The 16,004-nt window shown below is 44.3% G+C and overlaps 1 protein-coding gene across 1 annotated transcript in view; it reads right to left on the reverse strand.

Annotated features, from left to right (window-relative positions):
• Positions 1–221: 221 nt before the first annotated feature.
• oma1 (OMA1 zinc metallopeptidase) overlaps positions 222–16,004 on the reverse strand; it is a 36,861-nt gene continuing 21,078 nt past the window's right edge. Inside the window, exons 5-8 of the mRNA XM_084307801.1 lie at positions 15,751–15,879; positions 13,990–14,064; positions 9,286–9,435; positions 222–1,416 (exon numbers count right to left, since the gene is read on the reverse strand). Of these exons, the coding sequence (XP_084163927.1) occupies positions 1,156–1,416; positions 9,286–9,435; positions 13,990–14,064; positions 15,751–15,879 (615 nt within the window). The 3' untranslated portion in view covers positions 222–1,155. The remainder of the gene's footprint in view (positions 1,417–9,285; positions 9,436–13,989; positions 14,065–15,750; positions 15,880–16,004) is intronic.

Genomic DNA, 16,004 nt, shown 5'->3' on the forward strand with positions numbered 1-16,004 from the left:
TGGGTACGTTTTCATACATCCATTCGTCTCTCACCCGGAATGAGAAAGAAACTAAACTAAGATCGTCCAATGAAAAAACACTGCCTTGTTCTCTAAACTCTTTATTTTGCGATTGTCACAAGCAAGCTCTACCTAAGCACCCATATGTTGACGTAAGCGGAAAATATTCCCATTGGCTTCTCGCTGTGTGATTTTATAGAAAACTGCTTTCGCTATCAATTTGAATACTCTAAAAATAGTTCTCTTTTGACGTTAAAATCAAGAACAATGCAGCCCCCCCCCCCCCCCACCAGCAGCACACATTCAAAAGTCATTATCTATGACACAGTTAGCATAACGTTATGTCTGTCAGTAGTAGCAGGTTGGTTGAGAGTTGACTTGCTATTACATGGAGTATCCTTTTTCATTTCACAGTATAACATATACAACACACACAGCTACAATATAACAGCTGGTTCCTCCCCACCTACATCCTAGAGGAGGAAGTGCTCCCCAGGCACGATGCTGTAAATACAAAACGTGTTCTTCTCTAAGTCTCCTGGTTAAATAAGGATAAAGATTCCTCTCTGCTTCAAGGTAGATGTTGGGATTCCCACACGGAAGGGTGTGTCGTTTAGAAGAATCCAATAAAAACAACACAGCATAAATTAATAGCATTAAGCCGTGCGTGCATGTGATCTTCCACACCGGGAACGCAGAATATCTCTCTCTCCCTCTGTCTCTCTAACGCAAGCATGCAAAGTACATTATCTTTAGTCTATTGCAGTCTTTTCATGAATAATGTACATGTGTATGTCACAATGCATGGACGCTTTACACCAGTGTGTCGCTACTCTAGGTCATCTAATTATCAGCAAGATAATGTGGCTTCTTTGTCACTAGGCGCCCAGAACATTCGTTGTACACACAATGGAAGAGGTCTTACAATGGTGGTAGTTATTCAACCAACATACCAGTTGGTAAACCACTAGGTCACCTATTAAGTCAGTCAGTCAGACAGACAGTAAATGACCTAGTTAGTCAATAGGTCAGTTAGTCAGTAAACCAACCAGACATCTAGTCAGCAGTGCCAGTCTGTAGTGACAGCCTTCTGAAGAATCCAGGAGCCCTGCTATCAGTGGATAATGAGCTGGAGTCCGTTTCTCCTAGGAAAAGTCAAGCTGGGGCTGCGAGATTCATGCCTGAAGGTGAGGTTTGGGCAGAGACGGGGACAGAGACGGGGGCAGGGGTTGGCTGGGCCAGGAGAGTAGTAGCCAGTCCCTCAGGGTGTGAGTTCTTTGGCAGGTGGAGGTGCTCCCCCTCTCGCCCCCGGTCCTTAGCTTTCTCCAGCACCAGGCGGACACTCTTGGAGAAGACGGCGCGAGGGTCTGTAGCAGGGAGAGCAGGGCAGTCACAACTCTCCCTCAGCTCCAGAGCCTGGGGGTGAGGAAGAAAGAGAGCGGAGGGAGGGAACAGAGAGGAGAGAAGGTGAGAATGTTAAGACTCCATATTTTGTGTGTGTGTGTAGTTAGTCAGATAGGTCGAGTGATGTAGAATGTGTCCTCACAGTTTGGATGCACCACTTCACAGCCCTGAAGGTCAGGAGCTAACGCTGCCAAGCACTTACAGACAGATAGACACCCACTTCTCTCTCTCTTATATATAAGATAAGATGATCCTTTATTAACACATTCTGCGCCATAAACGAGTTAACTCGTTATTGGCTGCCATGCGTTGAGTGCCAGAAACGAGTTAACTCGTTTTTGGGATCGTTATTTCATTTATGCGCTATATCTATTCATAATTCATAGCTGCAGCCTCTGGTATCCTCTTCAGAGCCTGTCTGAGCCCTCTACTGCCAGGCGGAGCTATTGCATCTCATTGAAAATGGGTTGGTGTGTTTTAGGAGGCGATCCGAGCCGGGCGGGGGCGGGGTTTAAATACTCGGGCGAACCAATTCTATACAACATTGGCATCGAGCAGTAACTCCGCTCGCCCGTCATTGTGAACCGGTCAGTAGTGTGGTGCGGACCTCCACGAGCATTATTTGGAATTGCAATCAGATATTTGGATTATCTCTTTTGCATTACATCAGATACAAGGTAAGAAGATTATATATAAATTTGATCGTTGATCTGACATTTATTTCTACCGCGATCACAGCTATATGTGTGGACTGTGTATGGCTGTTTACCGTTGGCTGCAGTGGGGGTGGGGGGGGAGCAGCCGAAAAATTACAACGTGATGACTGGATTACAGTAAAACGCCTTTTCTCGCCTTTTTCCTGGAATTACTGAAAAACACCCAAACCATACTCTATTCAAAACGGTATAAAACGGAAATGTACTGATGAAAAAACAATCTGTCTCGGGCATGTTGACTAGAAGCAACTCACTAAGACCTGACGGCGTTATTAGACCCATAGATATATATATATATCTTTTTTAAAGATTTTATTTATAGCATTTTCAGCAATTTTTTGGTCAACGCAGGACCTTTTGGCCACGCAGGACCGACAGAAGAGAGAGGGTGAAACGGGAGGAGAAGAGGGGAATACATGCGGCATATGGCCATCGGGTCGGGGAATCGAACCCGGGGCGACAGCTTCGCGACTCAGCGCGCTATGTGGTGTGCTACTGGAGAGCCCCATATAAGATATATTTTAAGCACTCGCAAATGTCACTGGCGGTGCTGGCGGTCAATGTGTTAATCCCCTTGGGGAAATCCAGGTGTCAAAGCAGCATGGGGGGGGGGGGGGGTACAGAGCTTCACAGTCCTATATAGTCCAGTATCTATATACACACTATAAAATATAAATACAAAAACAAAATAAAAGTACAAAATACAAAAAAGTACAATGAGTGCACGTGGATATGAGTTCTCACGTCCCAAGTTCTGACAGCGATTGTTCTGGCAGCAGGGCCGGTCGTCCGAGCCCTTGGTTGTAGAGCCTGATGGCTGCCGGTATAAAGGACCGGCCAAGGCGATTTGTGGTGTGTCTTTGGCTGAACGTGCTCTTCATTCTGGCTAGCTCCTCATAGAGTGGGTGAGAGGGGTTCTCCAGGATGGCTTCTAGATTTTTCCTCCTCTCAGCCACCACCTCTAGATTAGCCAGCCACTACGGAGCTAGCCTTCTTCACCAGCTTGTTCAGCTTGCTGGAGTCCCTCGAACTGATATTGATATCAAGTCTGTGAACAACACATACTTGGCCTCCCACTTACCCTGGTAGTGGTATTCTGCTTAACTCTTTCTCTGCCTTTAGGGGGGGCAGGTGGCGCACGGAGATTACGTTCGTCACCAACACCGGGAGACACTGGATTCGCCTGTTCGAATCCAGCTCCCGGCGTTGCTATCAGCTTGGCTGGCCTCTCACACGGATACAATTGGCTGTATCAGGGGGTGGGAAAGCTAAAGGGTGGGTCCTGGGCGTTGTGGACAGCGACCCCTACAGTTCGGTCGGGGCGCCTGCTCAGCAAGGGTTGGAACTAAGGAGAGATAGTGTGGCCTCCCACATGCTACACTCTCCCCGGTGAGAACCTGCGCGGCCAGGTTGGCCTGCCCCAGGCTGCACATGCGTCGGAGGAAAGCATGTGACAGTCTCCGGTCTCCCGGACCAACAGTAGGGGAAAGTACGCAACAACCAGAAAGGGTGGGATGGGAGAAAAATCGGGAAAAAGGAGGGGAAGAAAGATAATATAAAAAAAAAAAAAAATCTTTCTCTGCCATACCCGAGATTTCTCGGGTTATCTCGCCAGGCATTGAACGCCAAAACCCGAGATTTCCTTTGATATTTCCCTTTGATCCCTGTTCTGTACGGTCAGCCGGAGCCATCTAGGTGTCTGATTCATATGCCTACGTTGGAATTGCAATGACGATCGAATATCACCAGGTGGAAGTATCGCCTACCTTTGAACTGGAATGGCTTGGTGTGGATACACGTTTTCCTTTTTTTTTCTCCTCCTGCCTGAACAGATAGATACAGAGATCGCCTCGCAGTTTTGTTGCCTGAAGCGTATTTCCCATATAAACGAGTATAGACATATACACTGGTAATCGCGATGGCGATGTGATCACTTGGAATTATTCTTTTTGGAATACCTTCTGGCTAAGGTAAGGTATATTCTATGTCTATTTTACCGAACCTGAAACATGTTTTTGTAACGATCACAGTTTTGTGTTTTACCGGACATAAAACATGCTTGACAAACACGATCACAGTTTTGAGTTAAAACTATACCCCCCCCCCCCCCCCCCCCCTTGATGATTTTGTAAATGCACATATGTACATGGTATATACCTTTAATTTGGGAGTATTTGGAGCTGGAGCTTCAGGCGATCAACTAGAATGATTTGGGCTTATTGCATATAATGTGTCTGTTACGGACGCTGTCCTATTGTATATATATATATGGGGAGTTGTTTATGTTATGTGTATTATGTAAGCATGTATTGTTTTGGTTGTTGTTGTCCTCTCCAGTGTCTCTCTATCTGTTTTCCCAGATGCATCACCAGGTTCCAGTCACCAGCACCAGCTGGTCAATCAGCACCTCAGTCCTTCCCCAGCACCACCTGATCGCACTCTGCAATCACCCTCCACACCCCTTCATATGTTCCAGTCTTTGTGTCAGTTCTCTCTCTGTGTCTTTTGGTGGTAGAGCTCTGTCTTCTGGTTAAGGTATCTTTTGGTAGAGCTGGTGAAAGCTCTGATGCGTTGCGCTGTTGGGTTATAGAACCATATATTTTGTGTTAATCTTTATTGTAGAACTGTCTTTAGTGTTGTGTGTATTGTGTAGAGCTGTGGCTTTTTGGTATATTTTGTGAGAGGTGGTGGCAGAGCTCTGGGTCTTTGCGCTCTTTAGTGTTTAGTGATATATATCTTTTGTGGAGTCATTATAGTTTGTTGCACATTTCTGTTCTAACCCTAACCTGTATATATTTGTTTCTCCTTTTGTCACCCAGCCTATGGGGGGGGGGGGGTCTTTTCCTTTTTGTGTATTGATTTGGTGCCACTGGTAGTCCTCCTTGCTCTGTGTTGCTGTGTTTTATAAATAAATATTATTATTTTGGCAAACCGTTTCATGGTTGTGTGTCACTACACCCTCACCTACTATGTCTGTTGCCTTGTGTTGCGTCCCCATACTGGGGTGCGTAACAGTGTCATATCTTGCGATCTATAGAAAAAGACTCTTTCTTCTGGAAAAAGATTCTTCTGGAAATGGGGCGATGTTTAGCGTGTAGTGTGTAACAAACTACAGTGTGTAGAAATGAACTAATTAGTCAGTAATGGACTATGAACAATGCCTGTCAAATGAGCCATACTATTGTCTCCATAGCTATAATACAGAACACACGATGGGTCTACAAACATAGCTAAAATGGTCAATAACGCAGTAAAGATGGCGAAAGCTTATGCCAGTCAATGAGTTAATAGGCGAGTAGTATACTGTAGCCAGCGGTTGAGGCGGAGAGCTCTCCAAACAAGGAGTCAAGTGTCTTGATGCTATAACCTCCACAAGGTTAATAAGGCATAATATATACACCACTTCCTCGCTGTCAAGACATGGGGCTGAGATGCCAATTCTGCCGTGGTTCAGCGCCCATTGCTGCTATGCAGGAACAAACAGAGTTTGGTGTGAAAATGGTATATATTGGGAAGGGGGGGGGGGCTGGGTAGTGTAGAGGTCTAAGTGATCACTGGAGAGACTCAGGGTTAAATTCCCAATGTCAGTGGGGGGCGATAGCGTGACCCCCTGCATGTGTTACTCTCTCCCACTGAAACTCCTCGCTGCCAGGTGAAAAGAAGAGGCCAGCGACTACACATGTATCCGAGGAGGCTTGGGGTAGTCTAGTAGGGCAACGCAACGACCAGAAGGGAATTGGCATAATGACTCAATTGGGGGGTGGGAGAAAAAGAGACATATTTGAAAGGATGGAGATAGCAGTCTCAGCCACCGTGTTTCCACACACACAATGTGGACTTATGGATCCCTTAACAACAGTCATCAAGTTTCAAGTTTCAAGTTCAAGTTTCAAGTTTCTTTAATAGTTGTCATACAGAAGTACAGAATACTTTCATACAAAATGCTTCTTACTGTTACGCTCCAGAGACTGTGCTAGACAAGATAGTATCAAATAACATAGTATAGCATGTAATTTAGAAGAAGAAAATGAGGTCACAGTGTTCGGTATAGACATATGTACAATGTTCTGAGTTACCATATAATATACAATACTATGCAGTGTACTAATGTACAGTACTATATAGTGCAAAGCAGAAATGGGATGAGGTACAATTTAGGTACAATTTACAGTAAGGTGTACGAGTTGTAGTGCAATCCTTCATCAATAAATATAAAGTGTGGGGAGTGGGTGCTACAGTGTGTTTGTTTAAAGTGGGTGTGTGCTATAAAGTGTGTGGAGTGGGTGCTACAGTGTGTTTGTTTAAAGTGAGTGTGTGCGTGTGGATGTGTGTGCTATGTGCGTTTGGTGGTTGTTGTTGTGTAGTGTTCATTGTTCGTTTAGCAGCCTGATGGCCTGGGGATAGAAGCTTCTTCTGAGTCTTTCTGTGCTCGCCTTGAGACTCCTGTATCGCTTGCCTGACCGCAGCAGTTCAAAGAGGCAGTTGTTCAGGTGACTGGAGTCTTTAATGATTCTCTTAGCCTTGCCCTTGCAACGCTTGTTGTAAATGTTCTGGAGGGTGGGGAGCCCCCCTCCAATTGTGCGTTCGGCTGAACGTGTCACTCTTTGTAGTCTGCTTCGGTCTTGTGCAGTGCTATTCCCAAACCAGGAGGTGATGTTGCCGGTCAAGATGCTCTCTATTGTACATGAGTAGAAGTTCTTAAGGATCTTCTGACTGACTTGGAACTTCCTTAGGCGCCTGAGGAAGTAGAGGCGTTGTCGTGCCTTCTTCACAATTCATCCCTTCGCTGCCTGTGGCTACAACCATGCCTCCACAACGACTGCTTGCTAGAGGTCAATCTGCCACTTATGGATTCAACAGGGGGCTTAGGGTACATACATGCAGCACAGCACACAAGCATGCACTCACAACAACACACAGGCACCTGATGGACAATTTGTGGTTTTAGCCCATCTGTTCGCTTCTCCTGCATAGAGCAGCTGATGGCAAGAGATTGGCTCCTGTTCCAACAGTTCAACTCACATTCAAGGTTAAATACACTGTATAAACACATAGTGGGCTCATCATAACACACACACACACTCTGGTATGACTGGGGGGGAATGCTTGTACTTTCAATTATGATTGTTGTCCTCGCCATATTCACATGGTGGCCATTTTGCTCTTATGTCATGCTCAGGTTGTAATTCCTTTCTACCCTGTTCAATAGACCTGAAAGGAATCCCAACCTGAGCATGACATAAGAGCAAAATGACCGCTGTGTGAATATGGTCAATGTAGTGATTTCCCTTCAGCCCTGCACTGTCGTGAGGTAAACTTGTGAGCTTTGCGAGAGCTTCCGCCTATTTTATTCTCCACCCATCGTTCATCCATAGCAACACTATATTATCACGACATCCAAGTTGGGGGATCCCCCTTTGAATGGCCCTTCTAAGGTCTCTCTCCTCCACATCGCCTGTGGTGCTTTTTTCCTATTGCTAGGTTTTTTGTGAGTTTTTCCTTACCTTTGCTGGGGTATGTCTGGGAGTGTTGCATTTATTTTGGATTTGATGGTGGTTTTTGTTCTTGATTTATTGTGATGTTTCTTCTTGACTTGTTTAAAGAAGACTTGTCCAGCTCATGGGGGAATTACCTTGTGATTTCAGGCTTTACAAATACATTTGATTTTGATTTAGATGCAGTCGGCGAGGCCTCCTCTCAGACTCCTCCAGGCTTGTTGTACACAGACAACAGCCCAGAGGAAACCTTTCCACTCACTTTAACTAAACCCCTGCATCCCTTTCTCCTCCTCTCCTCCCCACAGTCGCTCTCTCCTCGCCTCTCGTTCCTCTCGGCTGCAGATGGATACGCACGTCTCCAGATGTCTCATTAGTTCTATCACAATTCCCACCCTGGACCAGAGCTCCTACACTAAAACGTTTAGGTTCACCACCATCGCCTTGAATTAAAATGTAGTTATTGTGAGTTCAGCCCACTGTGTGTATGTCTGTATGTCTGTCTGTAAGTCTGTGTGTCTGTCTGTGTGTCCATCTGTCTGTAAGTCTGTGTGTCTGTGTGTGTCTGTCTGTCTCTGTGTATGGCTGTGTGTCTGTCTGTGTATCTGTCTTTGTGTATGCGTGTGTGTCTGTGTGTGTGTCTGTGTGTATGGCTGTGTGTCTGTCTGTAAGTCTGTCCGTCTGTGTGTCTGTCTGTCTGTAAGTCTGTCTGTCTGTCTGTAAGTCTGTGTGTGTGTCTGTCTGTCTGTCTGTGTGTGTGTGTCTGTGTGTCTGTCTGTGTGTCTGTCTGTCTGTAAGTCTGTGTGTCTGTCTGTATGTGTGTCTGTGTGTGTCTGTCTGTCTGTCTCTGTGTATGGCTGTGTGTCTGTCTGTAGGTCTGTCTGTCTGTCTGTCTGTAAGTCTGTGTGTGTGTGTGTGTATGTCTGTGTGTATGTCTGTGTATCTGTCTTTGTCTGTGTGTGTGTCTGTGTGTATGTCTGTGTCTGTGTGTGTCTGTATGTCTGTATGTCTGTGTGTATGTATGTCTGTGTGTATGTATGTCTGTGTGTCTGTGTGTGTCTGTATGTCTGTGTGTATGTCTGTGTGTGTCTGTGTGTATGTGTGTGTCTGTGTGTATGTCTGTGTGTGTGTGTTCGTGTGTGTGTCTGGATGTCTGCGTGTGTGTCAGTGTCTGTATGTCTGTGTGTATGTATGTGTGTGTCTGTATGTATATCTGTATGTATGTCTGTATGTCTGTGTGTGTCTGTGTGTGTCTGTGTATATGTATGTGTGTGTGTCTGTGTCTGTATGTCTGTGTGTGTGTGTGTGTGTGTCTGTGTGTGTCTGTGTATGTGTCTGTATGTCTGTGTGTGTGTGTGTGTGTCAGTGTGTGTGTGTCAGTGTCTGTATGTCTGTGTGTATGTATGTGTGTGTCTGTATGTATATCTGTATGTATGTCTGTATGTCTGTGTGTGTCTGTGTGTGTCTGTGTATATGTCTGTGTGTGTGTGTCTGTGTCTGTATGTCTGTGTGTGTGCGTGTGTGTGTCTGTGTGTGTCTGTGTATATGTCTGTGTGTGTGTCTGTATGTCTGTGTGTGTGTGTGTGTCTGTGTCTGTGTGTGTCTGTGTCTGTATGTCTGTGTGTGTGTGTGTGTCTGTGTCTGTGTGTGTCTGTGTCCATGTGTTGTACCTGTGGCACCAGGCGGTTCAGCTGCGTGAATCTGTTCTTGTGGGAGGGGTGCGTCGACAGCCACTCTGGGATGGTGAACTCTCCTGTCAGCTGGTCTGAGATCTCCATCTGCTGCCAGAACACTGGGCCCGCACGCACGTCTGCACACGCCTGGGGACCGTGCGCACACACACACTTTCATGTCAGTGAATTCAGGAAAAGTGAGGTTTTCTTCCAAATTCAAATAGTGGAAACATTTTGTATTATTCATCCAACCTTTTGTCAAGTAAATGAGAATGGATGCTCCATCATCAGCAAGTAAACAGTTAGTTACTGTTCTGGGATCAGCCCTGATGCCTGAATCAAACTACAATCCATTGTTTTTACTCAACAGTACATACAGAGATCATTCATTGATTGAGATATAATATCAGGGATTAAAACAAAAAATAACTTTTTTTCAGGCAAAGTCATATTTATTTTAACCTCCACTGTATATTTTATTCAATAGCGTTAGTTTGCTTTTACGGTAATATTAATGCTGTTTTCAATTCATTAAATAAAACTGATACAACTTTTTGCAAGGGTTGACTCTGACTTTGTCATACAAATAATCAACCATCTACATACTGTAACTTTTCACTCAGTGCACGTTTTTCAGCTGATTTTGCATGACAGTGCCTGGTTCAGAAAAGATGAATCACTATCAGGCTAAATCCAAACTTTGATTTGATTGCAACGTTGATTAGGCCATTTCAACTAGCCATTTCTAATGCTTGCTGCACATTAATTTAAGACACTCGTATAGGCTAATTTGCTTGTGTGACGTTTATAGATGTAGGCTATATAGTTAGGCCTAATAACATCGGCTTGTGTGCCTATTTGTGAGCTCCCGCACAGACGTGATGGAATTCAAGTTTCCTCACTAATGGAACTGTTTTCTCTGTGCCTCTGAGCCGGGTTAGCTTAGCTTAGTTACCGTTAGCAGCTAACGTTAGTTTTTGGTGAGGATGCAAAGCATTTTAAATGCATTGGACGCGTTGCGGGGGGAAAAGGCAGAGACTTATTTCGAGTCTCAAAATGCGCACTCTGGAGCGAGCAAGTGAAAAGTCTACACATGCTGTTGTTGATGGGCTGCCGGAGCTGCACTTGGGCAGAAATGAGACTAGCCAGGTGATTTTCAAAATAAGAGTATCGATATGAACCAAACGGCTATCGCACGGGTGCTACTGCAGTAAATTCATTCATCGCACAGAACAATTTTTCCATAGCACGTGACTGTACAGCCCTGTGTAACATATATATATATACATATATATATATTATATATACAGTACATATATATAGTAACACAAATTATATCCATCACATAATGTTCCAGGTTACACACAGTAAAATGGCGACATCATTGGGTTAGACTAATTATTACAAATGGTGTCTGCGTGTAGCACCAGTACTCGAGTTGAGGGGGGATGTGGGGGGATGGTATCCCCCCTGAAATAAAAACGGTCAATATCATCCCTTCAAAAACGGCCATCCCCCTTCCCATCCCTTACATCAAAGTATCAGGATGTTTAATAAAAATGTCCACGGCACTGGCCATCCTCTCAGTCACGAGAGCATGCACTCGCAATTCGCAAATATGCTGCGCATCACTGTCAAACGGTGCGCGTCTCGTGCCACTGACTGTCGGTCGCTTAGCCTAATTGACAGTGGCACGAGACCCGCGAAAATATCAGATGTTTAATCAAAATTCCCACGGTACTGCTACTGGCCATCCTCAGTGTGCGTGGAAGCTTGTGCAAAATCACCCATATGTTTCCACGTCGTGCACGGCACTTCTCGTCTGCCGGCTCACACCAAATTACAATACACTGGTGAACCACACAATGCCACTATGCCAGTCTTCCCACAACAAAGACACCAGATGTAGTCAGTGGCAACATGGCAGTGCCATGGCAAAGTTAAATACAATATTTAAATAATAAATACAATTGGACTGAAACACTGGATTGCATGCTTGGACTGAAACACTGTATTTAATTAAGCTCTGGAAATTCGGCCCATTTCTACTCCAGCGCTCGAGTTTCCTCTTGATTTGAACGCTTGTATTTTATCAGAGCGACAGGATGGTTGTGTTTTCACCTTGTAGTGACAGATTAAGTCCATTCATTTTAGCAAATATGCAAGACAAATAATGCTAGCCCTGTTATCCAGTCGGGATCGGAAAGGTGGGCAGCGAGCTGGGTTGCATTCTGTCAGAAACAAGCGCGCCTCATCCCGCAGCTCAAACAGGTGTTGCGTGCTACTTGCATTATGTAGGACAAAGGAAATCCATATAGGCTGAATATGATTTATTATCATCCTTTATAAGTGCTATTTGTTTTACTAAGCAGTTTCAATTAGTATTTGATGCCCTGTTAAAAAACTAAAATTTGAACTGCAATAAAATGATGGATCAATATTTTCCTCCTTTTTTTAGAACGGGTTATTGTTTAATTTACATAATGATTTAATTAATCACAATTGAAAATCAACCCTTAGATATCATTTTTTTTTTTTTTTATTATTATTATTGATCTTTTCCCCCCTCCATTTTCCCCCGATTTTCTCCCATCCCAATGTTAGTCGTTATGCCAATTCCCAATCCCCTTCCTGGTCGCTGCGCACTTACCCCCCACAGTCGGTCTGGGAGAGTGGAGGCTATCACGTGCTTCCTCCGACACACGTCCAGCCAATCAACCGCTTCTTTTCACCTGGCAGCGCGGATTCTCATTGAGAGGGCGTAGCGTGTGGAAGGATCACACTATCCCACTCAAGTCCTATCCGCGCTTAGCAGGCGCCCCGACCGAACTGTAGGAGTCACTGTTTACAACGACCCGGACCCACCCCGCCAGCTTCTCCCACCCTCTAATACTGCCAATTGTATTAGTGTGAACGGCCAGCCAAGCTGGTGACAACCCCGGAGCTGTGAGCTGGATTCGAACAGGCGAATCTAGCCGCTCCGGGGTTTGGTGGCAAACGCAATCTCCGTTACGCCACCTGACCGCCCTTAGATATCAGTTTTGATCATATACCAGTAACTGCTTTTTTAAATACACTATAATTCAATATTCTATAAACACATTTGACTTTGTTGGGATTGAAAAAATGGTAAATTGGGACTGTTAACCTAAAAGACCATAGACTTCCATTACAACCACTTTTGACCCTAACTGTAAGAGCAGTGGTGCCATGGCAGCCCGGGCGGGGACTGACTCCAATTCTGAGGTGCCAAACATCCATAATAACATGATCATGCATGTTGTTTTAGAAGTATATTATCTTTGTGCTTACAATAATGAAAAGGTACGGTACACAGTTGGTCTCCCCCTCTGTGCCATTATCAGCACAAAATATGTCAAAATATGATAAAATCCACCATCCCCATGGCTGCAGATCCAGGGGGGGGAAATATATGAATTGTCCCCTCCAATAATAATTATGTGGTATCAACAGTAGTGTATCTACTCCCACTCTGTAATTCTAGTTTCGAAATACTCCTAAAAGCTTCATTTGCGTATTCGAATCATAAACATTTTCTACCGGGGGACGATGCCCCCGGACCCCCATACTCTGCGTCCCCCCCAAACTTGTCATGAGATCTGCAGCCCTGACCATCCCCCGTTTTTTTTTCACAACTCGAGTACTGTGTAGCACTACATATTAACGTCCTCACATACAGAGATACTAGTAACATTTGCACAGCGGCACAAACGGCGCTACACTGGCTTACATGAAAAAAAGGATAACGACGGTTGGCACATTAGCTCAATCATAGGAAGGATCACGTTAGCCAACTTAGCGCCTCTTCCAGTCAATCACACTGAACACAGTTAAATTAGCAGGTCAACAATAAACTGCGGCCACTTACTTTGTCATTGACTCAACAATCTGGATATCAGACTGGATCCCACATGAAAGAAATAACTATATTAACGGTCCCTTTTCAAACTACCGTATGTCTCAAACTGAACTTCAACTCTTGTTCTGCGCTCACAACACCCACAAGGTACATGATAACAGGAGTCTTAAAGGGATAGTCCGCTAAATTATTTCCCAGCCTTTTGTACACAGGTAGCCAATTGAGGGAAAATCCGTTGCGACTCCGAATCAAATTGACGGAAATCCATCGTAGGACGGAGCGCTTTAATCCCTGTAATATGTATTATTATCTATTATAGGGATCCAACATGCATCTGTATACAATTTTATTTATTTATTTATTTTTAAACCGAGAGGCTTTGCTTTGATTTCTGACATATTACACAAAGCTCTCTTGGTATTAGATTTGCATAGATACCGATACCCTGTTTTAGCCTGGTATCTGCCCAATATCCAATTCTCATATCAGTATTGGTGTATCCCTCCTGGTTACACACACACGACATGCAACGGACACAGAGAATGTGGCCTTCATCTGTCTTGAGTTGAAGCCATTCACATGCCGTATACTTTCATTTGACAACAGTGCCCTCTAGTGCACAGTCACCAGACTGCAAGACTCGGCTGAAACCCTGCAAAATGCTGTGATTGATGGGGACTATTACCTTACAGATTCCCCTATGAAGAGTTACAAGACTCACAAGATTCATTATTCATCACAAACAAGCGCTGAATTGTGATTTGAATTCTGCAATGTAGTTTATGATGAAGACGGTGGTGATCTCGATGCTATCCGTGTACCTTGGCAGCCAGCTGTAATCCAACACAGTCAGCTTCGGCCTCCAGCTTTCTGCTAAAGGGACGACTGAACATTAACTAGGAGGGAGAGAGGGAAAGGGAGAGAGAGAGAGAGAGAGAGAGAGGGAGATAGAGAGATTATGGTTATAACGCTGTTATACATTCTCTTTTACAGCTGCTGTGGGGACCTTGCAGGGGGGTGAAACTGTGATGTGCGATCAAATACATCCTACATACAGAAACGTTCACAGTCTTGTGGCACACATGTGTGAATAATATATTACTTTATTGATGCCATTCTGCAATGTTTTCACCCCACTGTTTTTCTGACAATGAGCGTGATTTCAAACTGCGGCGGCCAATGAGGTACGAGCCTTTTCCCTGTCAACTTCTCCGATTGGCCGGAAAACCAAGCCACACTTAACCTCTTAAGCCCGACGGGTCCGGTACCGGACACAAAATGACATAACGTCATAAATCAATGTCTACAGACTTTATGAATACAAGTAGTGTTTTTTCCCCAAATGTATCCAAGAGTAAAGACCCTAACCACGTCACAACAGCAGTCATAGTGTATATTTTCAACAATACGTTTGTTCACCAATAGTCTAAACTGTTATTAGCGAGATTTTAGTTTAGTTTAGTTTATGGAATGTCTTCATAATTTAGTGAATATCCGCCATTTTTAATTAGCGTCGCGTCGCAGATTGTAGTCATATGAGAGGGCATCCAGAGCTCTCGATGAGCGTTGACATTTCGAAAAACTACATTTCCTAGTCGATTCTAGCTTCCTGCAAGCAAATTGGTTGTGTATGAATTTTTTTTATTTCTCTTATTTCTCAGGATTCTATCACAAAACTGAACGTTATTGGCATATATTGGAGCGCAGTTAGTGTGTCTACCTTCTGTGAACTTTAGAAACAATCCGTGTTGCAATCCGATCCAAAATGGCGGAGCCATACCCATTATAAGAATGAAACTGTACATACAGTAGATTTCATTCGCGGTTCTTGCTCCACGCCTGGAGATACTAAATCCAAATTGAACTCTGCCATTTCAAAGAGGAGATTTGGCCCGATCCATAGATGTGCGAGTTGGCTATAATAAGGTAATTTATAGGCCTGGTATTCTATAATAATATTTTGAATTGCATGTGTCCGGATGGCAGAATTCAGTACTGTATCTACAATACATTCTGTTTAATCATCTTCCCTTTATTCATTTGCTTAGATTTTTTTGTACACATGATCTCAAGAAGGTGCTGATCGAGCTTTTTTTTCATGTCTGGTCATTTTTAGCATGGTGTTATTCACTGTCAAAGTGAAAATCATAAAAATCATAATTTATATTCTCCTTTGTTTCATCACAATTTACTCAAGCCTAGTAACAGACACAATATTTCTGACACTGGGTCTGGGAATACATTCCATTAGATCCATAGATGTCCCTAGATACCAAGAACATGCAAATGAACCTTGTAGAAGTGGAGCAATCTTCCATTTACTTAGGTATGTATTTTTAGGCGGATTTTGTGAAAATAGGGCTAGGGCTTAACAGGTTAAACTTTCAGAAGGCATAACTCTGGTATTGGGGCTATGGTGGTTTACTAAAAGTCCCTCACATTATCCTACTCATCTGTGACAAGCTTTTTATGTTAATGTTTATGTAAATTCGAAGAAGTTACCTACTGGAGGTTTAAGGAAGAAAATACTGTGTGTGTGTGTGCGTGTGCGTGTGCGTCTGTCTGCAGTGCATACCCCTCACCTGTGTGAGCTTGCATTGTATCCAGTGTCCCAGCACGGCCAGGCTGTCCCGAGGACACACAGCCCAGATGGCCGTCAGCAGGACGAGGGACAGGAGGTCCACCACATGAGACAGACTGGCCTGCTCTGCCTGGGACACACAGGGGAGTGGAGTGGAGAGTGAGGGGGAAGGAGGGGAGAGTGGTAGGGAGGGAGAGAAAGAGAGAGAGAGAGAGAGAGAGAGAGAGAGAGAGAGAGAGAGAGAGAGAGAGAGAG

This window comes from Notolepis coatsorum, assembly GCF_963971535.1.
Source record: "Notolepis coatsorum genome assembly, chromosome: 2".
In the NCBI taxonomy this organism is placed as follows: domain Eukaryota; kingdom Metazoa; phylum Chordata; class Actinopteri; order Aulopiformes; family Paralepididae; genus Notolepis; species Notolepis coatsorum.